We start from the raw sequence: 27,223 nt of genomic DNA on the forward strand, positions 1-27,223 counted from the left end.
TGACTCAAATTGACCTAGACTTTTGACATCTGACCTACTCTAAAAATCAATATTAGGTTGGTAATCTTAAAGGAGACGGAAAAGCCAAGATTGATAACATTCTTGGTGACATAGATCTTCTCCGAACTATGCCAACATCTATTTTCCTTAGTTAAGTGACAATAACTGTTTGCTATTGACATTGAAAATGAATAGAATCATTCTCTATTAAGGACAAAAAAGTATGTCAAGTTTGAATCATGGCAATGTCCAATTTATAACTTGAACCAAAGAAACGATGAGAAGTGGAACCATTAAAGTTAACCTTGAAGGCCTAATTTTCCCTCAAATCCTGCTGACAGAAAATGTTTTACTTTTTGCCATTTTGAGAATAGATTACTGTACTGGTGTCAAGAATCTTGTGAAATAGATACCAGGAATAAATGAATTTTATCAAGCATGCACAAATTACAACTAAATGAAGTTTGATAGAAGATGAAATCTTTTTTCCTCAAAGAAAACCTTAAATATCATATAAAAAGAAATGAATAGCAGGTAAGAAATGTCCAGAATGAAATTGGTTCAATTATATTGGAGTGAAGACCTGTCAACTTATTTCATATCTACAAACCGAACCCTCCCTAAACTGGCCAAATATTCATGTTGCATGCATGGTTGTTTTGGAGAAGTTACACTGTATTATTGCAAATTTCACAACAACAAATTTTGTCCAGTTCCATAATTTATTGTCAATACAATACATAGCACTGATTCTTTTAGCCATGAAAGTTGTTTAAGGTTGTCTCTCCTCTTCAAGTCTAACTTGTGCCTGATGGTCTGAAAGTACACAAAATATTTTTGTTGTAGAAAAAAAATCAATGACATTGTATTGCAGGAATGAGGTTTAAGGATACAAGACATCTCGGAAAACAATTATAGGTCTTCAACTTAGTTGGGATATTTCCAACTTCAGAGATTAAAAAATAATCTTCTGTCTTTGGTTTGGACATTTTCAACTTTTTCCATCATTATTTTGAACAATTTGATAATAATCAAGGAGCTAAAAAGAAGCCAAACCCTACTCACTTGGCCCATTCTACGTTGAGAATTAAATGATCATAGCCGAAGCCTGAAACGCCTGTAATGGCTCTTGCTGCATCTTCCCGGCGGTGGAAGTTGATGAAAGCAAATCCCTGCAAAATTAAGCAAGAAGAGTTCTGTTATTTCAGTTCTAATAAAACGTTTTGTGTCTGCATTGCTATCCTGTTTTCATCTGAAAATGTATGAATCTGACAAATTCTGACAAATGTAGATCTAAATGATTTGTTCAAATTGTTTTATCAACTAATAGTTCGTATGTTGTGTTGGTAATGTTCCTCTGTGCTGAATTCTGTAGTGAAGGTGCACATGTACAAAATGGTGAAAATTTTTAGTTGTGGTTAAAAGAAATGATGTTTTGAAATGATAGAATGCAAGGCCAAATTAATTAAACAAAATGTGAGCTATCATGGTAATTAACCTTCTTATGAAGTTTGAAGCTGATTCATTGAAAATTACTTGTGTGATATCGAACGGACACTGTTTGGTTATTGAGTAAGGGGGAATAATTCATGAATTATTGTCCAAAAATTACAGTGATTGAACCTGTCTGAGCTATCATGTAAGTTGGTTTGTTGGTAACTACTTGCGAAATTGTGCAGACACTGTTGTCTGAAAATTGCTGTCATTGAACTTGTCCAAGTTATCAAGGTAATGAACTTTCTTATGTAGTTTGTAGTTGAGCCATTGCAAACTAGTCAAGTTATTAGGCAGACACTGCATTTGCACGCCCACACCCATGATAACTTAACACAACACATCTTTCTAAAGGCAGATAAAAATCATAAAAGAGACAATGAACTTCATTTCTTACAAACGACACTACATTTCATGATGATTCTTGAAGTTCAAAAGATCAGGTAACTGAATCAACACCGAATGCAAAAGGTCTGACCTCCAGAAAATATACATGATTAAGTAACTTCATTATATTCACTAGATGGAAGTTGGTTATTATCAGTTAGTAAGATAGAATATATGCTTTAATGACTACATACATGTACCAACAAAATACATACCTTAGATTGGCCTGTGTTTTTATCCTTTGCCAAGTAAATCCTCTGTATGGGGCCGAATGGTCTGAAGAGTTCCTGGAGATCAGATTCTCTTGTATCCTCAGACAGATTGGTCACTCGAATAGTGGCCGACTCATCTGCAAAAATCAATGTTAAAAGTTGTCAACGACTCTTACATCCATTTCAAGTAATCCCTGTTTAAGTAGCAATTTTACAAAGGTTTTTAGGATATAATTTTTCATGATGTACCTTAATCTGAACAGTTTCCATACCGGTCTCTATGATTATATTCTAATGTCATTCAATCTAAAAGAGTAGTGCATGAGTCAGGACTAGGGCAAAGTAAAAGAAACAAGTTATAAGAGAAAATAAACTGGGGTATGGTTCAAATAGGAATTTTTAAACTAAAGGGTGGTTCACATATGTTCATTGAAATTATTACCATGAAGTACTTATAATTAGCCTATACAAAATGAATCTCCAAAATTCTTTTCCAAGTCTATCCACATTGATTAAATAATTTGTTAACTGATTATATAAATACTGAAAGGTCTGAAAGCGCTCTTCAAAGCCCCAGATACTTTTTATCTATATGTAATATATCCACACTTTATTTTCCAGGTATGAACTCAGTCACTATTCAATGTCTGCTGACTGCTTCACAGTACATTCCTATTATTGTTTTGAAAAGGGTGGTAGAGTGCAATATCAAAATATCTACCTTTGGAGATCAACATCACCTACCTCTTTTACTCTGCATTGTCTCTCCTCTTCCCTTATTAGCTCCATCTCTCAAACTAGGTGGCACATATTTGCCACCCGTTGTCGGTCCCTTCCCAGCTGGAGCTGCTCCAGCAGCTGCAGCTGCTGCCTGGCCACCAGGTGGTGCTGCTCCATCTGGAGTTGCTGGCTTGTCATCCTGAAGTTTTTCCTGGAGAGGTCCAAGGGTGTCTTTGTATGGACATTTGGTAGTCCAATGCTCTCCCTTACAGATACGACAAGACACCAACTTTTGTGCCTTCAACTTATTCAGAGGATCTTCCACCTGTTCTGACTGTTCCTGTAAAGTGACAAAGAATATTGTAAGAACATCTACTAGCTCAGGTTAGCTCATCATTAAATATGTGACATACAATTAAAGCATTATACCTGGTACTCACATAATTATTACACTCCCTATAACAAATGAAACAAACTTTGGATATTTATGAAATCAAGTGTTCTCTGATTTGACATTTTCAACTCTGTAACCTCAATTCTGATTTAATAAAACTTGCTGATTCTTCAATATATAGCAAGTGCCAAATATCATTTTTCCTGAAGGTCAAATATTTCTGCTGAATAATCTGTTACTTGTACATAGTATTTTGATCTTACTGCATAACACAGAAGGCTATGTATTCAAGGTCAATGTTCTTGTAGGAGTGTTTTATTTGACAAGTATTACAGAAATTGGAATGTGAACTAGACCTTTAAGTTTTGACCATCTTGTTGAACATTACACATATATCTAATGATGAAGTATTTCAGAAACTGACAACAGTTATTTGAACTTAGGTCACAATTAATTTTTTCGTATCCGATATATGTAATACAGTCTCGCAATTTAGTATCTGTATAATTTCTTATTGTTTGTATTAAACAAGTAAGCTACATTGCATTGTTAATAAAGTATATCTAATAATTATTTTAACAGGCAAAACTACACAAGTTAACCTCCTCCTTTACATACCTCTTCATTGTGGACAAACTGCATCGGGATCTCTTCCACTTGTACTATAGTGTTAGCTGAATTTGGACCAGGTGGATCATTCTCAGCTGCACCAAACTTTCGCCAATTCTATTTAATCATAAATTTGCTTTACTATATAAACCATAACTTCTGCTGAGAATGCAACAGTATTTTCTTTATATCTAGAACTTAAGTTAAAAAACATGGACATCTAGGATTATTTTACAGCAGAAAAAGTGAGGTCCATTCCTTTCTATCTTGTACACTATGTGTGCCAGTGCTAGTAAGCTTCACAATAGTCATTTGTCTATTATGGTAACTACATGTAAATACATGTATATTGGTTATCTTTTACTTTTCATTGTTAATCATGACTTACTTTCCTCTTAGCAACAGTCTTTGGAGCTCGCCTGTGCTCAATTTTATAGGTTTTCACTACCTACAATAAAGAAACAAGTACATACTTTAATAAAATGATGCAAGGAAATGAAGAACATTATACAAAGAAATGAATAACATTATGATATATTAATATGTGTGTACCATATTTATCTGGTATTAAGCCTATGTCTGGTAACAAACCAAACCATAAACACTTCTTATCCAATGTTTAAGCCCGCTTAAAAAATCAAACGTAAATTGTTGGCCCCTGGGGTCCTGTGAAAAGCCCACTCCCTGACTGTGAATAAGAAGTTATGTATTGGCCTGTGGATTTCTGTGATGTGTCCATATCAGAAGTAATATATTGGTTCTGTGGTGTTCTGTAATAAGCCCACTCCTGATTGTGAGTCATAGGCGTTGGCCCCTAGGCTTATTGCATGATAAATATGGTATGTTACTATGTTATGCTTTTATACAACATGACAAAGTAATGCTGAATCCATGCAAAGTTTAAAGTTAAATATTTACTCTATATCTCATGTCATGTATTTCCTATAAGTAGCCATTTTATTTATAATCACCAGTCACTGAAAAAACCTCTGTTTCAGTGAATAACACTTATATGATACCGATTATGTAAGTAAGCAATTAAAAGTCACAACTATTGAATCAGAATTAATTTGATATAAATGTGAAGAGATATAGGTACATGTCTTTGTGAAAGGAGGCCAACAAGTCAAGGAGCACCTGATTATGCCACAGATTTTAAGAACTACTTAATTTGGTGAATATATATTGATGATATTTTCTTTATTTGTCCGCATTCAAGAGATACTGAAGAAACCTTCTCCGAAGCTGCTGTGGTTGTTTATCTTGTATATTTTAAATTTAAATATACTTTCAATAATGCATTTAGAAGAAATAGGATTATTTGCCAACATTCTTGTTCACAATTAACAAAATCAATACAATATAAACAATACCTTCATCATCTTTCCTTCTTCATTGTATTTAAAATCTGTGATCACTTTTAACCCCTTTGCTTCATCAATGTCTTCTGAAGAGGGTGGAAGGGCACCTGAAATCATTGAACAAATTTATCTTAAGGTTTCATATATTTCAACAATGAGATTAACGATTGCTTCAACTTTAAAAACTGACTATATTTTGAGTTCATGCTTGTCGATAACGTCAACAGAATAGAATTTCTTACAACAGAAACCATTTGAAGATTTGAGTGTGATGTTTCAATGACTATATGTATGCTTGTCTCATAGAAAAATACTTTTGTGGGTTTCCATTTACATTTTTAAGTTTGAGAATGGATAGAATCTCACATGCTTTCAAATTTCATAGGAAATGCAATTTATTAACTTTCAGACTTCAGGACTGTTGTCTAATTTAATGTCAAGACCAGTTTGAAAACTGTTTCTGACAACATTTCTGCTCAAATTATTCATAATAGGGATAACACATTCTGAACACACTCTACAGGTTGAGCACAACAGAATTCAATATTTCATGTGCAATCAAATATATGGTGTCTGATTATTAGGTCATGTTAAAAGGATGATGGCCTTTTTTGTTGAAAATTTTCTAATGAGTCCTGCATTTGAGTAACTGATTCAAAATGATAACTATCCCTCAAATACAGAACTATTAATCATTGTCAAGACATCAGTTCCGGACCAATATGTATTTCGGAATAGTCAATTAGTTGAACCATATCACTTGAACTATTGACCTGCTTGACCTTGCACCAGGATAATTTTGGTTGCTATAACATAAAAGAATGAAAAATTGTGGTTCGAACCATCCACCATAAAGTAACTGTTTGAGTACATATTTTTTTTTGGTAAATTTGTATTATTTTTCTTAATACACATTTTTACATTTCAAACATCCTCCCAGATATGATGAAATAACCAATCAAACTATCCTTGAAAGCCAGTGTTTTTTTTAGAATAATAGGCCATGTCTTCCTGCAATTTCTGAGTTACGAAAGTCCAAACGTTGATGATATTTAAGTAATCACGTTTGATGACTCACTTCCAATTTGAATTAACTTGCGAATTGTTAAGCGACAGATGAAAAATTAACTTCATTTAATTTGTTTGTATTATAGTTTCTGTCATCAGAATGTCATTCCTCTTCAAATGATGATTTTATGTAATACTTGTGTTTTTCTGGGTCACTGAAACCTATCTTAAGCACCTCTGTGTTTTAGGTCGGATCTGTGGATTTTTTTTTTACAAAAATACTGGTGTTTCACAGATCAATTTTTTAATAAATCATGTATGAACACATTTGAATTTATTTGTATATTTGTTTGGTGCCCATTCCCTCACATATTGTTCCTAGCGAGTAATGGTTCTTAAGGGTCCAAATCTAATGCACATAGGATGCCCATATGCAGTATTGCACCCAACCTGCTCCATACACGACACAAAATTACTTCATTTTACCAGCCACATGTTTAAAGAACTATACTCTAAGTTTACAAGTTGGACGCTTCTGGTTTATCATAGTGTGGTTGAGAGTAGTATATTACTTTCCTGTACGTTTCACATATATGCATCAGATACGTCTATTTCTAGCAATAGCATATAAAACCGGGAGATGCCGGTGTGCTCTTACCATCTTCGCCTTGTTCCACCTGTTCAGCCCAGCTGAAACTCTTGGGTCTAGAAGATAAAGTAGAACGTGTCAGTCAAATATAACAGTGTTGATTACACATATGAATGATCAAAACATGCAAAATTCATCAAAATATGTCACACAATTTGTTATACTCACTCTTCTAGAGACGGCATGACTGGAATACCCACTTCCGCATATGCGCAAATAGAGATTTTAGAATTATAAGCGATAATTTTGATATGCTATCATCAATCACGAGTAGTTTTTAACGAAATTGTATTTAGAATATTCTGTATGAAAAGTTAAGTAAAATATTTGAATTTGATATATACAATATTGAGAACAAATGGTAAAGCATCTTGTTTTTATTTTTGTTTATGGACTATGTATACCTTCTGCATAAAGCAACATGGCTGCGCCCATACATAATTTCTCTGTTCAAGATTGTAAAGGTAATATTTCACTGACTTGGTCTGACAAAGCGATTATAGAAAATAATATAATTCGTCTATACGTGTTTTTCGTTCCCTTTATTTCATATTACTGCGTAGATGTTACTTATTGAATATCTACTCAGTACGCAGTGGTGCAGGTACAGCCCATAGCCATAGGAATTCGTTACAACCGGCAATGTGACATTAACATGGGGTTATATGGTATTCTTATATCGGCTGGACCTTCTGTCTCTCGAGTAAATCACCGAATCATACAGTAAAATGTCAGACTTGACAAAATCTTACAAGTTTCCAAAACGTCTGCTGTTGCACAGTACATGTGAGTTGGATAAGAAATGTATTAAGTTGTTTGTTGACTGCTCAGTTGATGTAAAATATGGAGTTTAATACCTAAACTTGGATATTCAACAAATTATTGCAACTTTCTTACTTTTGAAACCAGTAGTTCACATATGTGTTACAGCTGCCTTACACGATGTCCTCGAAGCCTTTTTGCTCCCGGAAAATTCTTCCAGGATAAAGGAAGCCAAGGAGAGTGCTGGAAACGATATGCTTAGATCCATGCAGATTTTGTTTCCAGCACTCACACAGATACAGATGGATGTGATAGAGAGATATGGCTTCACTCCAGATGGTGATGGTATTTAAACACTTATCATAACTCATCCACAGGTCCATAAAAAAATGTCTACAGTGTTTATTGATAAAGACTTATAAACATTTACAAGAATAGAAATTCAAAAAAAAAAAAAAAAAGAAAAAAAGAAAAGAATTTTCCAATACATGGGTATATCACTGATATAAAGATCAAGGTCTGTAAATACTTTTTTGTTTCAATTAATGAATAATATGTTTTTCATAATGATATGCTTGATAAATCTCTAAACAATTCAGTTTATGATTATTATTTACATAAAATGTTATGTACTGGTTTGCATCTTCTTGCAGGTGTAATAAGATTCACTCAGACAGTCAAGGCCTATGAAAAACAGGACCAGGAGATTGCTCAACTGAATCAAGAGCTTAAATCATGGCTTATCCCTCCAGTTTCTCTGTCTTCGTCAGATGGTACAGATACTTCTGGGACATCATAACACTTAATGATCTGGACAAAGTTGAATAAGACTTTAAGTTCAAGTGATGTATCAAGATCTAGCCCAAGATTAAAATATGATTTCTTAGAATTGCTTGCACATGTAGTCAAAAAGCAAAGAGGATGGAACTTTATTACTGATAAAAAATGATAGGACAGAGATATGATTGAACCAACTTACTGTCTATAAAAAATGGAAAAGATGTCAAACAATCTAGAAGTTTCTTGCAGTTTTAAAATGATGAGTTCTTTTACTGTTTGAGACAATGTGCATTCTCAAAACAAGAATTCAGGACTAGTCGCTATGGAATATTTGAGTATGTAACACAATGAATGTAATTACAATGTATAAATATATATAAAGGAACAAGGGATAAGCATGTGTATGGAAACAATAGGAGCTTGAGTTTATGTATTAAAACAGTTTGAGGAGCTTAAAACTTCCATACATGAACGGGACAGTTTTAAGGACAAGTAAAATGTCCTCTTTGTTGTTATCTAGTAAGCAAGGAACTTGTTAAACAAAGGGATAGGGCACCATTTAATTGCTCATCAGTTGTTAAAAAGCTAGTTATTTGTAGTGCCAAATGATAAACATATATTGTAGAGTGTCGACATGTAATGGAAATTTGGTCTTGATGTATTGAAACATTTATAACTTTGCATATAAAAAATTGACATTGTCATCATATAATGTTTGTAAAAGGCACCAAATTTTTCTGTCTTTCATTGCACTTTGTTTATGTTTGGGAACAATGGTTGGAGGTTAGTTTTATCAGAGATCTAAAAAGTAGATCTGTGATAATTTATACATTTGAGGAAAGAAGTGATTAGTTTGTATGGAATGTAATCAAAGACTTTGCCTCTTTGAATGAATTACGTGTATATTAATTTTAGTATACACATGAATATATGGCATCAAGCAAAGTAGTAATCCTGTTAAAATCAGATATCTCATTTCATTTAATACTTCGTTACATGATGAAACAAAGTAAGGTAAGTGCTGACATGGTATATTAATATAGTTAATAAACTTGCTGTTTCTGTATTCATTTATTTCCATGTAGCTGATGTTGATTATGTATAATGCTTGTTTATTCATTGGTCACTCATGTTATCTGTGTTACTTAGATTTCTTTTTCTTTCTATCGATGTGAATAACAAGTAGATAAGAGTTGGAGCATCAACATCAGGGATCCCATTAGTTAGTAGATTTCATTTGTTGACATGTTTCAGTAAGCTAGGCCTAACATAATGTGAACCAATGTATGTAGTATATTTATGCAAGTTGTACCAGTACTAAGGAGAACATACATATTCGTATACAGACAAATATATATAGGTAGCACAGGATTCAGTCACAATTTGTTTTCCTAAAGGTAGACAGCTGTTTTTGTACTATAGTAAAGTACTACCTGCATAAATCAATATCTGTAGTAGTCAATTTGTAGGGTCTTAAATTGTGACCAGTACCTGTGTATAGTAACTACCAGTAAACAGTATTTGTTTACTATAAGTCTAACTATACAAGGCAATGTTTTTTATATAATTCGCCCTATGATATAATTATTGAATTATTTTACTTGTAAGTAGTGCAAAAACAAAAGTATGCAACAACTTGAGTAAGATACAGACTTACTGCCAGGCTAATGTGTATGTTTTAAACTTTAAGTTATGCCAGTCTGGTTACTTCTCATTGTGTGATTGTGATTTTCATTCAAGTTAGTGACAATATAATAATATCTCTTTTTTGATGATTAGAAGTTTTCAAATCTTTTAGTTTGATACTGGAAACTATATAAAGGGTACATTCTACATGTGTCTGTTTCAATATACAGTATAAAATTATTATTTTCATTGCCAAATAGAATCATATTGCATGGATGATAATTCAGCAAAGATATGGTTGGAGTGCCATTTTTATAGTTTGTAAATTTACTTCTAACTTGGCCTGTTGTGTCATTTATTGAACTTTATAGATGCTGTTGTGTCTGCCTGTAAAGTCATGACATTTTGCTTGCTTTTTGTACTTTAGATACATTGTAATAAATGATATTTATCACCTTTTCAAGGTTCTGGTTCAAGTCATGGAAAGCAACTTCTGATGAAAATGATTCATGATAATGGGTCTCATATATTGCAATGGTTGAAATTTAATGCATCAATTTACTTCAAAAGTCACATGAAGTTTTTTCTTGACTTTTTCTTTAATTGCCTAAAAAGGTCAGATATGTTGAAAAAAAACTGAAAGGGATCAAATTCCTTGGTCCAATGGTTATATGATGTATAATATAATTGCCATGTTTTACAATTTTGTATTTTTATCAATTAATGTTAATTTTATGTTATAAAGCTTTGAAATGTCCATTGTTTCATGTATGTTTGAATGTTTTTAATTTCAAGCTACAAATAAAATAATGACCAAATATCATACTTGTCGCTGTGTTGAATAGCAGTCTGAGAAATTTAAACTGATAAACAACAAACTTGATTCATGCAAGGAAGACTAGCCCATTATTACATATTTGGGACTTGGCCAACATTTTTAGCCCACAAACCCACAGAGTAAAGAGCTTATGTCATGGTAAAGGACCCTGTCATGTGATAAATGACAAGAAATAATGAGGTATTTTATTAGTCCACTATAATTTGATAAGAGAACAGACTATCAGGGCAGTTGAAATGAATAACTGACCCAATCACAGGGATTAAACATGCTTTGACCTATTTTTTTCTTTTCAGGAATAATGCTAGGGTATAAAATGTGACGCACACAGTCATAATACACGACAAGTAGAATATTAGACAACATGCTTACATGTTAGTTCTATAAATTAACTAGACGCCTTTCAAGATGGCAGCGCAAATGTATTGAAAGCAATTTCTTCTGAATGATAAGTAGAAAAAAGGGAAAAAAGTGATAAGACAAATGATCATGCTAATTTGATAGTACCTTAGTGGGAAGAAGGAACACATGGATTTGGCAGGTATTCCCAATCAACATTCTGTATATATAGTATGTATAGTAGTCTGTGGGTTGGGAGTACGTGCCAAATTTCTGGAATTTGCAATGAACATGTATGACACTAAACTTTGAATGTCAAATGAATATTTAAAAAAAAAAAAAAAAAACAGAATCCCCTCTTCATAAATTCCACAATAATAAAATATTTTAGAAATGTTGTATCTCCTGACAACTTTACGAATTTGTTATACTGTGTTGATGGAAGAGGGGGTCGTTTTTTATATTAGCAATTGCATGTCTTGTTTGCTTTTTAAATTAATTTCAGGTTTGATTTAGGAAAGGATCTTCCAAATGAATGTTGAGCAGGTATGTCCTATTGGATAAAATGTACTGTTTATGAAGTATGTCCTTTTCGCTGAGACTTGCTCCATCCCGTGTTCAGACATAATACCCGGTAATGCAGTTCTAAGCACCCACTCTGAACAGATTTCGTTTTGAACTTCTTTCTTGCTTTTCTTTCGCTTTTTCAGGAAATGTTATAACATATCAATAATTAAACAGAAGCGTAAACATAGGTATAATGGCCCTGAGATTCCAACCATCTTACGTAATGTGGTTTTGATATGTGTCCAAGTTTTATATATGTTATTAGATCGGTATACAAAAATACAATATATTCATACTTCAGACTTAAAGTAATAATCCATTCTGCGCGAGATTTTGAAGTTTATTGCTATAAATGTATTGCGGGTGTATTGTGAAACTGTTTTGTTTATCCCCAATATGATCACAGCACCTATAAATAGCACTCAAGGACTCAGTTTTGTATAATAGTTAAACACAAAATTCCTATATCACCGGAGATAACTCTTACATGTACTATTGCAAAGCAGTGGTGCAATAAACATGCGACGTCTATATTTAATCAGTGTGTAATGGTTTTCCATCTATCAACAATAAATACACACTACCTGACGCAATATCTCCAGTCGGGAGTTTTTAGTCACATTATACAAGAATTTACTTTAACAGGTATTTATTTATGTTTATAAAGTTTTTCACACATAATACAAATATTATGACCCACGCGTATCACCTAACGCTCGTTATTTTGACTTATGTGATCTTCTGCCCATCTTTAATTATTTTTCATTTGAACCGGTAACATTTTTTGACATGCCTGATAAATACAAAAGTGTATAAAGTTAAGAGGTAATCGACTTTTCACTTGAAATGATAACTGGAGGGAAACTTTCTTAATATAAATATCATCGCAGAGATCTATTGATTTCGGTATATTTCTTTATGTACATTATGTGTAGGTACCAGTCAGAATCAAATGGAACATGTTTGCAAGTATAAATATATTTAAGTTTAGATCAAGTACACTATATATCAGCTCTGAATTATCACGTCGTCTCAGTTTTTCTACATGTATAAGATAACTTATCTATATACTGGTAACCGAACCATTTCAGCAAGCCAATTTTGGTTTTAAATTTACAACTAAATATTTTAATTTGATTCACTACGACTTTAAAAATACCCTTCGCTAATGCGGGTCTCTGATATGTAGGTCTCTAGTATGTCGGTGACGATGTTGATATCACGACACACTTGTTTGCAGTTTCATACATCACATCTGATACTAATAATGGATCCCGCTGAAAATAGCGACACTGAGCTGGACTATATAGAGGACCCGGAGGATGAGACCACGATCTCTAAGAAAGCCGACCTCACCCCCGGGGGCGGCATGAAAAGGGAATATGTTTCTATACATAGCTCCGGATTTAGGGATTTCCTCCTGAAACCGGAACTGCTCAGGTCAATAGCTGACTGTGGATTCGAACATCCATCACAAGGTAAACATTTTACCGGATTCTTACACATCTTTTGCTTCAGAATGGGGATTGAAAACAGCAACTAATATGGTGATTTTTTTAAAATGTTTTTTTATTGATGTTTTCACGAATAGAAATCCATGTGATACAGCTTGGAACTTTGAATTATACTGTTTAACTGAGCATCTAATAACAAAGAGCGAGTTTCTATGTTGTTTGGAACGCATATATAAACTGTTGTGTTAAAATATCCCCGTATTTCTTTCATAAAGTAGATATTTAGATTGATAAATAATTGATGATGGTTTATATATCCCAGTTCAGCACGAGTGCATCCCTCAGGCAATGCTATCCATGGATGTGTTGTGTCAAGCCAAGTCTGGAATGGGAAAGACAGCTGTGTTTGTATTGTCAACTCTTCAACAGCTAGAACCCGTAGACGGCCAGGTAGATATTGCTAGGTTATAGTTTTGTTATTAACGTTGTGTATCACTGACATAAAAATCACACCATGGTAACGAAAGGTTTACCCTTATTCGTTGCAAACTCTTCAGACCAATGCATGATTTAATATGAAAACAGTATGACCGAAGCAGAGCAATCCAGTATAGGGTTTCTGGTTGGTGTCTTGTTTTGTTTTTAGAAGACACATGTTCATCTCATTGTATAGAAAAAAAATGACAGATATTTCTTGCAATTGGTCAACCATACCAAGCAAAAGTTTTTAAGTAGATTTAAACGGAGTCAACAGAAAATTAATAAATTACATGTAAATATGTTTCGTTGTAGATGAGATATATCTTATTTTCTTTGTTCAGGTTTCCGTCATAGTTTTGGCTCACATCCGAGAACTTGCCTTCCAAATCGCAGACGACTACCGAAAGTTATCTCGCCATTTGAACAATGTCAAGGTGGCTGTATTTTTCGGAGGAATTCCTATCAAGCGCGATGAAGAAGTTTTGTCAAAAAACTGCCCTCACATTGTTATAGGAACTCCCGGCCGTATCTTAGCCCTGGTTCAGAAAGGAGCACTGAAGTTGGGAAGCATCCGCCATTTTGTCTTGGATGAATGTGACAAGATGCTTGAAGTATTAGGTAGGTGATTATACACTATTTTGATATTCTTGTTGTTGGCCTTCCTCTTACAAACGGACCTTCGTTCTGTAATGTTACATTTTGATACAAATCTCAATAAGGTAAGACAAAAAGAACTATCCAATACGTGATTTAACGCCTATTAACGGAGATTGATACATAAATCCTCGTTTGTTCTCTGTGTAATTAAAATGTATCAGTATATGTATCTTAATTACTATAATCATAGGCATGAGGAAAGACGTTCAGGAGATATTCAAGATGACGCCACACGAGAAACAAGTCATGATGTTCAGCGCAACCTTGGGGAAGGAATCCCGTCTTGTCTGCAAGAGGTTTATGCAGGATGTAATTATAAAGACTTTGTTATATCACGCACACCCAGTACTTGCCGTCTACAGTCATCATTCCATATCTTACCATTGTGCCAATGACTGCCATAAAGAACCATCTAGGATGTGCACCATGTCGTCTAATTTCCAATTTTGGCCGATTGTGAAGTGATCAGAGAAGAATCAAGTTCGAAAACTTTGTATCTCTGGTTATCTCTGGAAAGTCCGTTGATTATTGTCAGACCAATCTGTTGGGTTTTCAATGAAAGGCGTTTGTCATAGCAACTTATTCATGGATGATCTGGCTTTCGTTTTCATTCTGCTGTTCGTCAGTTATCAATTACGAAAGGAATTTAAACAAATATCTCGGGAAGGCAACGCACCTTCTCGTCTATGGACACCAAAACTTTTTTGCTCAAAGAGAACATAATTTCAAAACGAGAGAAAGACTGCAAAACTGCTCTACATGTATAACGATCCGGCTATCATCAGTTCACTGGGATTATCACAACTCTTATAGCCTTTGTAAGGACAACAGTATGAAGTATGACATTTCGCGGTGCAAGAATTGTTTCAGTTTCCAAATACCGAACTATCAGCGTCATGCAATGATTTGCGCCATGGAACATTTTGAATAAGAAATTGTAATGTTACACGAGAAGATGAATAGACGATAGCGAAAGTAATCAAATGCAATAATCATATGAAGAGCGATTGACTATGGGTCATGCCCCTCAAAAATTATTCACCGCGTGAATTGTTCAGCAATATGTGGAAATTCTTGTGAGTTATTGAACAACATTTAGACGGACAGTTAGCTACAAAACGACATGACTATAAAAAACCCCTGAAAGTCTTATTGTATAGTGAATCATATTGGATAAAGTCATATACTGGACGATAAAAAGAAACCAGTGAGACGTAAACCACTTTATAGGTAATAATTGATAGGCTATAATAGAAAACAATGAAACGAGAAGTGTTCTTATAAGTAATGGTAAATGAGAACAATACAGTATCGTTAATTTGTAATACAGACAAAAAAATCATTATGCAGAGATAACATTATAAAAAATAGACAGCAATATAGAATACTACATTGAAGATGGGTGTGAAATAGACAAAAGTTACCGTATTATTGTCATGCTGATATATATAAAGAACAGCCTACAATGAGGTTGTGATGTAGATCAGTCCATTTATTACACGTCGTGATATGGAAAGTTGTAAAGTAGAACTAATCATTTGACAGATTTAACAGTTGACTATAAATGTATGTCGTTATATGGGAGAGGGAAAAAAAGTAGAAAAAATACATTATTGACTGGTTGTTACACAGAGGAGAACAATAGATTTTCGGTCAGTCGTCGGTTTGTCATTAGAAAAACAATACATATTGATCTGTTAAAATGCTAAAGGACAGTATACTATCTCGGTGACTACTTATAGAAGTGTAATACTAAAAGAACAAGAGAATGTTTAACTATCGGAAAATAATCTGTAATTAGAATATAAAAGGCTGACGCCGTATCAGTAAGCTCTGAAATTAAAGACTAAAACTTTTGAAAATATCAATCAGTCACTCAAAATAGATTGTGGGCAAAATAACCAGAAATATGGACTTCCATTTAAAGACAATGCTTTATCGTACTAGTGACTAAGAGACGAAGACTGATGTTGACAGCCGTTTCGCTATATCCAACATGATCAACTTTACAGTAACAAGTGACTTTAATTGAGTACAAGAACTGTTTACACGCCTCCAGTACCTTCTGACTCCAGGAGTTTTTCTGTAGACCGTTTTTTCTATCGTGGACCATTCAGTCACGACACACGCGTCTCATTAATGGAGATTGGTCACATCCGAGAAACAAACCATCTTCTTAGTTATGGAGCTTTTCCTACTCGACATGAAATATCTGTTCGACCATGCTGCTTAATTTTCAGTTCAGTTCGGTCATGTTGTTTAATTTCGAACATTCTTAACTTGTTCCTGTTATTTGGATGTGTTGTGTGAAAAAAGATTGGTTCCAAACTAGATTTCTGTTGCTATACAAATGGATTCCTCGATCAAAGAAGTTCTTGCGTCATGACAAACTTTGTGCCAACGTGATCACGAGGCGAATATGTCAACGGCGGACCGGGTTGTTTTGATCAGGAAGTATTGCTTTCACAACAGGAATTGGACTTGTTGAATCACAGAGCTGACCTCCATCACACTGTCGACTTTGTCATCCTGTCAATGGGCGGTTTTATTTAGGATTTATTCCATACATAACAATTAAATGTAAACGCTTTCAGATGAAAGTTTGAGTAACAGTTTTATATATTTTCATATTTTCGAAATGTCTATAAAAAACCCTTTGACTACAATTCTTTTTTCAAATGATTTAATGTTATAAACGATATTTTTCCCACAAGTTTTTAAACACGAAATAAATACTTACCATGTCCTCTTCCTTTTCAGCCGTTAGAGGTTTTTGTAGATGACTGTTCAAAGTTGACCTTGCATGGCCTTCGTCAGTTTTATGTCAAGGTCACAGAGAAGGAGAAGAACAGACAACTTATGACGCTACTCGATGCTCTGGAATTTAATCAGGTAAGTTAGTGTTATGTGAAACGCATCGTCATAAATTATTTATTTCCTACGTTCAAGTTATCATAACTACTCGCTTTATTCTGTTCCAACAACAGGAGTCTCCCTGTAAATCTTTGTTTTGTTCATATTTTGCCATAGTTTTATTGAATTGACTTTGGATTCTGATTATATTGACATATTGAAATTTTCTTCTTCTATTTTGACACCACTGGATGTTAATGTGACAATTATATTGATATTTTCTTGTTTACAGGTGATCATCTTCGTCAAGTCCGTTCAGAGATGCATGACCCTGGCACAACTGTTGTTGGAACAGAACTTCCCGGCGATAACCATTCATAGTGCCATGAAGCAAGAGGAAAGGTGCGGGTCTTTTCATTCACGAAACATCCATTCGTTTTACAATAGGTTAGATAGCGATGCACTATTATTTAAACGTATAGTGTAATTCAGATTCTGATCTCGTATCATGACGATTTCCAATTAATTGCAATCAAAATTACACGTTTTACAGGTTATCTCGGTACAAACAGTTTAAGGAATTCGAGAAGCGCCTCTTGGTGTCCACAAATCTGTTTGGTCGAGGAATGGATATTGTTGGTGTTAACATAGTCTTTAACTACGATATGGCTGAGGACTCTGACACCTTCCTCCATAGGGTAAGTACAGAAGGGGCTCTGACATGAACTGGAGACCTGGATCGAGGGGATTCTGGTATAAATAGGTGATTTTGGCTGAGAGGTTTCTGGCGTAAAGTGGTGATCTTGGCCGAGGGAGTTCTGGCGTAAAGTGATGATCTTGGCCGAGGGGCTCCTGGCGTAAAATGCTGATCTTGGCCGAGGGGCTCCTGGCATAAAGTGGTGATCTTGGCTGAGGTACTCCTGGCGTAAAGTGGTGATCTTGGCCGAGGGGCTCCTGGCGTAAAGTGGCGATCTTGGCCGTGGAGGTCCTAGCGTAAAGCGGTGATCTTGGCCGAGGGGGTCCTAGCATAAAGCGGTGATCTTGGCCGGTATTTTTAAGGGGATTAATACAACAGATTACATATTTCGGACACCTTGCTCCAATGGTGTCTGTGACAAAATATAGTGATCATCTTTTCTTTACACGTTAACATAGCCTTACTTGACTTACCAATATAACACATAAATATAACACCCCACGTGGTTGCCTTTGTAGATTTTAAGGTAACCACGTGGGAGTCCTATACGACATAGTTTCCAGGATATCAACAACTAATAACACAGATCTGAACCTGAAAAATGTTTTGTGAGTTTATTACATATTTAAATGGTGACGACAGATTTCCGTATCAATGCATGTAAACACACAAGGTGTTTTCATTATAAACACGTGTTCACAACTTCTCGACATAATCATTATTGTAGGTGGCTAGAGCTGGGAGATTTGGCACGAAAGGCATGGCAATTACCTTCATCTCCAACGAAATGGAGGCTGCCATTATGAATGAAGTACAGGAAAGATTCGAGGTCAATGTACCGGTCTTACCTGATGAAATCGACACGTCCTCATACCGTAAGTATATTTTTTTTAGTAAATATACTGATCAATTCGAGACCAAAGTACCGGCCTTACCTAATGAAATCGACACCTCCTCATACCGGTAAGTATATTTATTGTAAATATACTGGTTAATTCGGGGTCAATTCGTGGCCAAAGTACCGGCCTTACCTGATGAAATCTTTATAGTAAATATACCGGTCAATTCGAGGTCAATGTACCGGTCTTACCTGATGAAATCGACACCTCCTCATACCGGTAAGTATATTCATAGTGAATATTTATTGTAAACCGGCCTTATATGAAATCGACACCTCCTCATACCGGTAAGTATATTTATTGTAAATATATGGTCAATTCGAGGTCAATGTACCGGTCTTACCTGATGAAATCGACACCTCCTCATACCGGTAAGTATATTCATAGTGAATATACTGGTCAATTCGAGGTCAAAGTACCGGCCTTACCTGATGAAATCGACATCTTCTCATACCGGTAAGTATATCTATAGTGAATATATGGTCAATTCGAGGTCAATGTACCGGTCTTACCTGATGAAATCGACATCTTCTCATACCGTAAGTACATTTTTTTGCAAATATACTGGTCAATTCGAGGTCAATGTACCGGTCTTACCTGATGAAATCGACACCTCCTCATACCGTAAGTATATATATTTTTTTTTGTAAATATACTGATCAATTCGAGGCCAAAGTACCGGCCTTACCTGATGACATCTTTATAGTGGATATACTTGTCAATTCGAGGCCAGTGTACCGGCCTTACCTGATGAAATATAGTAAATATAGCGGATTAACTCATTGTTGATGAAAGCACTATGATCATTTGGGCGTACCATTTTGTCATTTGGAATTGATCGTATTTTATGTATCGTTTTAATTTCCGTCCTAATGTTTATAGATTTCTATCTGTTGTAACAAGGGATTGTAGAACTCAACGAATCCATTAAGGGAAAAGGTATAGATTTTTGTGTGAGTATAGAAGATAACTCCTGTTATAACAGATGATTGATGTGTTTGTGACAGAATAGTGTTTATTTTAATAAGAATAATGCACCGTGATTATAGGTATCAGTGAGATCAATAAACTTGGTTTGTTTCTTTTAATAGTACCGCGAAAATGAGGAGTAACTGACTGAAACAAGATGGCCGCTGCAATGCGACTTGGAAAGAATATAAAGATCAACTTTTTAAACTGAATTTTTGTATCTGATCATCAGTGAACTGTGATAACGTAATGTGTGTTAGATCTGATATGTGTATGAAAAAGGAGGACAATCCTGCAGTACACTAGGGACAGTTACAAGTGTGATGAATTACGAGATTGTTTTGTTTCCAATGTTTATGCTATCATGTAATAAGGATTTAGATGAATCTGTGGTAGTGGTATTATTGTGAAAAAAAAGAGACAAAAAACTACTTTTTGTGTGTAATATATGACATGCTGAAGTGTATTTTGCTTCAAGCAGAACGTAGTTTGTTCGTCACCAATTCGTATCATTAGTACATGTAGTATAGTGCAGTGCAGTGTAGTGTAGTGTAGATGAACAAATCTATTTTTCTCACTGTATGGACTGTGGATAGGGTATATATGTAAATGTTTGAATTTGAAATCTGTGTTTTCTTTATTTGTTCGTTCAAATCATGTACATATATACAATGAACTAGGAAAAAGAATGTATTATTGGTGTTGTTTATCCACGTGCACATTTTATGTTTTATAGTTAAACGATACAGTTTGAATATATTGTTGATACTTCACTGTACACAATGGATTAGTTTATAATGACTCTGGTATCTCTTGGCCAGAGAACAGAACCCAGATTCTTACAGTACAATAGTGGTAGTAGTTACAATGTAGTTCCTGCCCGTGATGTAATAATTATTACAATAGTGGTAACAACAGTCTGCTGTGGTTGTTGGTTTGTGATTCAGTCTCAACAGGAAACCAGACTGGTATTTTGGTCTGATTTATCTATTGATAGGAGTGCAGTCCTTAACCGGTAACACTGATATGAGAAAGTGTAGGATGTTAGTGTCTATTGTGTAAATCGAAAAAAAATATTTCCCGTTGATGACGGAAGTACATATTGTATATATTCAGTTGTGCATTTAAAACAGTTAATGCCATGCTCTTGATAGAAACTAAAACAGATGTTCTTCTGAAAATATATCACTCCAAAAGAACGATTCGCAGTATGCCAAGCTGACGTCGTGCCATTATTGGTGCCAATGGAAGACACACTCACTATTGAAAGTGTTGCTGAAACCACTGAAGCCTTTTGGATTTTCAACGATATCGAGACTTTGTTTTAGAGGGTTATGAATATTTGGTGTAATGATACACGTCACCCTTGAATGAAATTGATTCAAAGTGGGTCAAAATTTTTTTCTTATTGTTTGACTTAATTTTTGTATTTCATATTTCATGTTTGCCTTTTGATACAAATAAATCTATTTTTAAAAAAACGATACTGTTTGTGTCCAGTATATATATAAGATATAAAAATAAACAACAGTTCGTGTTACTGTTGCATAGAACACTTTTCATAAATGCAATGTATAGTGCCCATGTGATTTGTCTTTATCGTAAACATCATATAACGAGAGGATTGTGGGTCTAAAGGTAAAATTACTTATAATATAGTTCTATTTTTAGCAAAAATAATGTCACACTTCTAGTCCGCGGGTATCTTTTTGTCCTTAGAATGTGGATGTACACTGGCAATGTCCTTAAATGATAGCATTTACAAAGAGTAGGTTTTTAAAACGGCCACTGATATGCTTTTTTATACCCCATTACTCGTTCCCCAAGAGACAGAGCCTGTTTCGTCAGAGTTTCAACACTATGACATTTCTGGGTCTTAAAAAAACTATTTTGTGCATTTGTAGACCCATCTTTATGCATCTACTTTAATTTTGAATTCCAAAACTGGCGGTTTTGAGCTATATTTCGACTTCCGATGAACAAAATATTCTAGATATTGTAGGCATTTTCTATATATATTAACGAATTACCTAAACATTTACCAACTCCATCTAGTATGAATTTCACAATTACAAATAATTAATTAAAATGTGAAAATGTTGACGGACAACAAATGATGGAACACGGTCGCTACAATACGCAAAAAGGAAATAATAAGACATGTTTACCATTGAGCTCCTAATCTTCACAAGTACTCTGATAAATTTTTATGTATGTTCGTCTGGCTGGTTGTTTTTCGAAGCCTTTATCAACCCTCTCCTCTTTAAACTTTCCCTGCTTTTCCTCTGTTTCTTTAGACGAGTTTTCTTGAATTGCACATGCAAACTAAGAAAATTTCTTCCCATTATGTCTTCCTGTTTCCTTGAACAAAGTCCCATTTTCAGGACATCAGACAACTTATGTATGACTTTGGTGACGCTCGGTAACAACTTCTGTTACTATGCAAGTGGTATCGTTACCAGGGCTGATTCTTTCCAAGACACCGGTACAAATCACACCACCGAATCACTACACTATGGAGGTATGTATGACGCTGAAAACATAACGAATGTATTTCGTGATATCAATCATACCATATCTCAAATGTAGAATAATCAATCCTTTATCTCCAGTGGATTTCTTAACTAACTCAACCGAGCACGTTTCATATGAAAGCGGGATGCAACTTCAGCATAAAAGAGAACGGAAACGGTGATTGTCGTTATTTTTACCCCGAATTAATATTAAAGTAAACGTAGATTTCACGGCTTTGATATCAGGCCCCACTTGTATAAAACATCTCAACTTGAGATTTCCTCAAGTCGAGATTTTCCTCTGCTGATATCTCCTCAAAAACGGCTTGTATAAAATTTTCTCAAGGAACAGGAGGAAGTCATCGGCTAGGATGTCCTGAAATTCCTTGAGGAATTTTCATACAAGATATTTTCAAGGAGATATTAGCTGAGGAAAATCTGGGCTTGAGGAAATCTGAAATTGTGATATTTTATACAAGTGGGGCCAGGTTCGCATGCGTACGGAAAGAGTACAGTACAGGTCATATTCAAGTCTCAGCTGTGGTAATTTCAGTCAAGCAGCCTAAAAGTTGAGAGTACAGTCCAACTCACTGTCCTCGGCCTTCGGAATGTTCGGTAGAGTGTCGGGCTAGAGATCGAAGGGTCACTAGTTCGAACGATGTTAGTGGGAAATGTCGTCAGGAAGATTGATTGTTGAGTAGAAATCTCAACAATCTTAGTAATACATAGTTCCTATTGTTTTTACTGGGTATAAGACAACATATATATAACTACGCACTAAGATATCAATTCCGTCATCACGTGACACGACGATATCTATAAACCCTGATTAATTAGTATAAAGAAACAGAGAACGATTTATTTCTTACACCTATCCTCTGTACAAAAGTAAGAGAAATACAGAATTAGAAAAAAAAGTACTTTTTAATGAAATCTTTCTCTAGATATTGCAAACATTAGATTTCGTTGAAATTCCTCAACTACATACGTTTGATACGTATCAAACGTATACGGTTTTCCAGAAAACAAAGCAGTTTATACAGGAGGACTACACAAGGAAGATACAACACCACTTATCCCAATTAAAGAACTGTGCAATCTGACTGAAATATAAACTTGGAACTGTAGAACTGCAGCCCGTAGCAAAATAGGCTTATTGGAATAAAAAAAAAAGAGAAGAGAATAGGTGATAGATTTCTAAAAAAAAAAAAAGTAAAAAACGACATGCGGTACATATTATGTGTTTTTACGCCTTCAAATTTATGGCATTGCATCCACGTTAGCCTACAGTAAAATATTCTACATCTCTCTCAGACTGCATACCAATCATGTCAATTTCGCTGATCATTATGGCTTTTTGTATCGCAATATTCAGGGCATATCGGTCGATTTTCCAAACCGGAGGATCGTTGGGGCTAAATCCGCCCATCAAGCATGACATTTGCCAACTTCAAGGACACCTGACAGCGCGATACATTGTTGCTTGCCACATATTTACAAGTTAAAATAGTTTTATCGGAAAAAGAGTGTAAGCGGAGATAAATCTTAAAAATGTCGTGGTTTGAAAAGAATAAACTTAGACAAATAACCTATCTTCATGCATTGGTCATAAGGACCATTGGGGAAGTATGGATCTTATTGAAGGATGAAGATTGTGCAAATTCCACTTCTTTCCAAATTATTTAAAAAGTTGTTCATCAAATGAGACTGGTCATTCCTCACCTGTACGTGACCGATTTTAGGATAATAGTCCGATTTCAGACTAGGTAACACATGCACGTTGTAAGAAAAATCAATTGTGACAAGTATAATAGTGCATCGCATCACGTCGCCAAGAAAAAGGGAGCTTTCCATTATTGTGCAATTTAATCTTCTTTGGGATTACTTGCTATGTAGAAGTAATTAATTTTTTAGTGAGATTAATTAATATGTAGAACGTAGCACGGCACACACGGTTTGTATATTTTGGCGGGAAAAGAAGTATAGATCCCATCCTGATTGACAAGTCGTCTGCCGGTTTATAGCTAGCTGATATCAGTTTAAGCGTCGCGTGCTATCAGTCCTACTAAGAGTAAATTAGGGAAGTATCCTACCTGTGTCATATACAGGTAAATTTGGCCAGGTGAATATACAACAATGGCGGATAATTTATAACGTGACTTAACATTTTGTATTTACTCCAAAGATGGGAAAACGAAACGGAAAGGTGGACCCTGATGATGAATCGGACCACATCGAGACATCAGACGGGAAAAAATACGGTAAGTGTGTGTGATAAAACCATCGCCCTCTGGCTATAGTTTATGTTTTTGTATTGTTTTATGCTCATGTGACAATCAGCACCACACGTAGGTCATTATGTCTGATTGTTTTTATATACATCCCGTGTAACAGAAAACGTGTCACTTTCTAGGATTTTACTACATGGTTTAAGTGTTATGTATGATACCGGATACACAAGCGCTACACTGTCTTTTATTCGGCTTAATCTAAAGTGGTGAAATTGTCCCACACCAGGGGCGAGTTCAAAAATTCCAAGAAAGAACTGGCTTGAAGGACGAGAGGTTCGGTGACACTGTGTTCCACGTGTGTTTATTTTCTTGTTACTCTGAAAAACAATAGCCTGAATTCAATATAAGTATAGCTCAATATTTAACCCCTGACAGAGGGATGGGCAAGGGAAGAGGGGGTTGTTATGACAGTCATGATCCATTTAAATAGATTAATATACTAATTGAACTGCATTTTACCGCCTTAGACCCACTTAACCTAATATAAGAGAATTATCCATTTCATCATGCCATATTTTCCACATTTGTAAGCTAAAAAAACTTTCAAATTTATATATATATTCATATTTATCAATATTTCTTTTATTATTAAATTCAATACATTACTTCATTGATAAGTGCTGAATGAAACATAGAGCACCTGTGTGAAGTAAAATTTAGATATTTTGTTTAAATCAGATAGATTTCCTATGACATGCTTTAACTATGATAGATAACATGTATATTCAAAATTCAGAAGGTTGACAAGCCTGACATCAGTTTAATTAAAACTGCAATATTGTCCGCAAGTAATATTTTGACAGAGAATAGAGAGGATGTATGATACTGTTGCTCTTTGTCTAGGATTTCTGGCATAGACAGAGATGTTGATGAAGATAATGAATTTATTGACAGTCAGAGCTTTACCGCTGCAAACGCATATTCACATAAGTATGTGGGGTATATACTGAATATCAAGTATGTGTATTAATATAAATCTAAATGAATATGTCAAAATGTTGTTTTGAGTTTTAAAAGGTTTCATTTTACCTGTTTTGTATTTCTTTTACAGCCAGAAAAAAAAATTCTCTTTCCCTTATTATTTTACCCGAAATGAATAAAATTAAAAAAACATATACAAATAAATTCATACAAAATGTAGCAAGAAATTGTAAAATCAAACTATAAAAATAGGACCATTTGATTACTACTGAAACAATGACTTGAAGTTATTAATTCACAAGAAAATGAAAAATTCAAGATTGTGAAACAACAGTTCCTGTGATTTTTATTTGTCATAACACTAAGGATGTAGGTATGTTGAAAGCATTAATACCATTGTAATGAAAAATGATTTTGCGTTTAATTTCAATCCTGTTTTATTTAGCATTGTATGTGTTATTTAGTGTTTGGAACAGTAATACTGCTCTGTCAGCTTTGATGGATGATGTAAACATTTTGTGTAAGACAAAAAGCATGGTGAAAGGTTCAGATGCCGCATCAAAGAACCAGGTAAAGCAAATGGTTTGTGAACAAATGGACCAAGATGTTGATTAAGTGTTTTACAATAGCCTAGTTAAGAATTAATCAGATGTGTTTAACCTATTGTCTACATAACCTGTCATGTTGACAGAGCTGACTGTGTTATCTCTACTGGGATATTAATAACTATGTGGTATATCATTTCACTGTTACCGTATTTATTCTGCAATACACCAAGGATTCTAATAACACAATTATAATCTCCGTCTTGACATAGGGACATAGGCTTATCACAAAACAATAATGTAGCTTTAATGGACATTTATACTGAAACTTCTGTATGTGGGTCTATTACAGAACACTGATGTAGCTTTAATGGACTTTTATACTGAAACTTCTGTATGTGGACCTATTACAGAACAGTGATGTAGCTTTAATGGACTTTTATACTGAATTTTCTGTATGTGGACCTATTACAGAACAGTGATGTAGCTTTAATGGACTTTTATACTGAATTTTCTGTATGTGGGCGTATTACAGAACACTGATGTAGCTTTAATGGACTTTTATACTGAATTTTCTGTATGTGGGCCTATTACAGAACAGTGATGTAGCTTTAATGGACTTTTATACTGAATTTTCTGTATGTGGGCCTATTACAGAACACTGATGTAGCTTTAATGGACTTTTATACTGAATTTTCTGTATGTGGGCCTATTACAGAACACTGATGTAGCTTTAATGGACTTTTATACTGAAACTTCTGTATGTATATTTATATTCAATCCTTATAACATCACATGTAAATTTTTAGGATCTAGCAAACAATGTCAATTTTTTGTTCTCGTTTATATCCTCAGAAATTTAGGGTTTGGGCACATACAAAAGGTGATTAATTACTGTTTTCACAAGTTCTGGAGGAGGATTACGTGGCCAAGCTAGAGTACTGAGTATCTTGATTTCATGTATGATAAATTAAAGTTGTGTAATGGTCACTTCTCATAGATAAACATAATATATCTGATATCATCCCAATTGCCAAAGGCACCTTGAGTGCTTTATTCATGTAATTGCATGCAATTTAATATCTGTGAAGTTTGTGTACACGTACACGTGACTTTTTGATATGTAGGAGTTTGATATATGTGTGTTAAGATAAGAAGGGAGTAAAGTCAGGTCAGTTTTATGTGACTGTTAACATAG

At 34.5% G+C, this 27,223-nt stretch overlaps 3 protein-coding genes across 3 annotated transcripts; 2 read left to right on the top strand and 1 right to left on the bottom strand.

The window, feature by feature from the left end:
• Positions 1-703: 703 nt before the first annotated feature.
• On the bottom strand, positions 704-7,019 carry LOC132549772 (eukaryotic translation initiation factor 3 subunit G-like). The gene is made up of 9 exons (XM_060213734.1): positions 7,003-7,019; positions 6,844-6,890; positions 5,190-5,284; positions 4,205-4,264; positions 3,826-3,933; positions 2,838-3,153; positions 2,097-2,230; positions 1,066-1,172; positions 704-816 (listed from the first exon to the last, which is right to left on the bottom strand). The coding sequence occupies exons 1-9, from the start codon at positions 7,017-7,019 to the stop codon at positions 798-800; spliced, it is 903 nt and encodes a 300-aa protein (XP_060069717.1). The 3' UTR covers positions 704-797.
• Positions 7,020-7,255: 236 nt separating this feature from the next.
• Positions 7,256-9,493, top strand: LOC132549773 (protein C10-like). The gene is made up of 3 exons (XM_060213735.1): positions 7,256-7,298; positions 7,765-7,941; positions 8,250-9,493. The coding sequence occupies exons 1-3, from the start codon at positions 7,256-7,258 to the stop codon at positions 8,393-8,395; spliced, it is 366 nt and encodes a 121-aa protein (XP_060069718.1). The 3' UTR covers positions 8,396-9,493.
• Positions 9,494-13,013: 3,520 nt separating this feature from the next.
• LOC132549788 (spliceosome RNA helicase Ddx39b-like) lies at positions 13,014-20,021 on the top strand. Its single transcript, XM_060213753.1, has 9 exons — positions 13,014-13,224; positions 13,523-13,650; positions 14,022-14,298; positions 14,528-14,646; positions 17,098-17,229; positions 17,483-17,592; positions 17,744-17,888; positions 18,615-18,762; positions 19,878-20,021. The coding sequence occupies exons 1-9, from the start codon at positions 13,014-13,016 to the stop codon at positions 19,889-19,891; spliced, it is 1,284 nt and encodes a 427-aa protein (XP_060069736.1). The 3' UTR covers positions 19,892-20,021.
• Positions 20,022-27,223: the final 7,202 nt, after the last annotated feature.

This window comes from Ylistrum balloti, unplaced genomic scaffold, assembly GCF_031769215.1.
Source record: "Ylistrum balloti isolate Yb309-2 unplaced genomic scaffold, AGI_CSIRO_Ybal_v1 Utg370078, whole genome shotgun sequence".
Taxonomy (NCBI): Eukaryota; Metazoa; Mollusca; class Bivalvia; order Pectinida; family Pectinidae; genus Ylistrum; species Ylistrum balloti.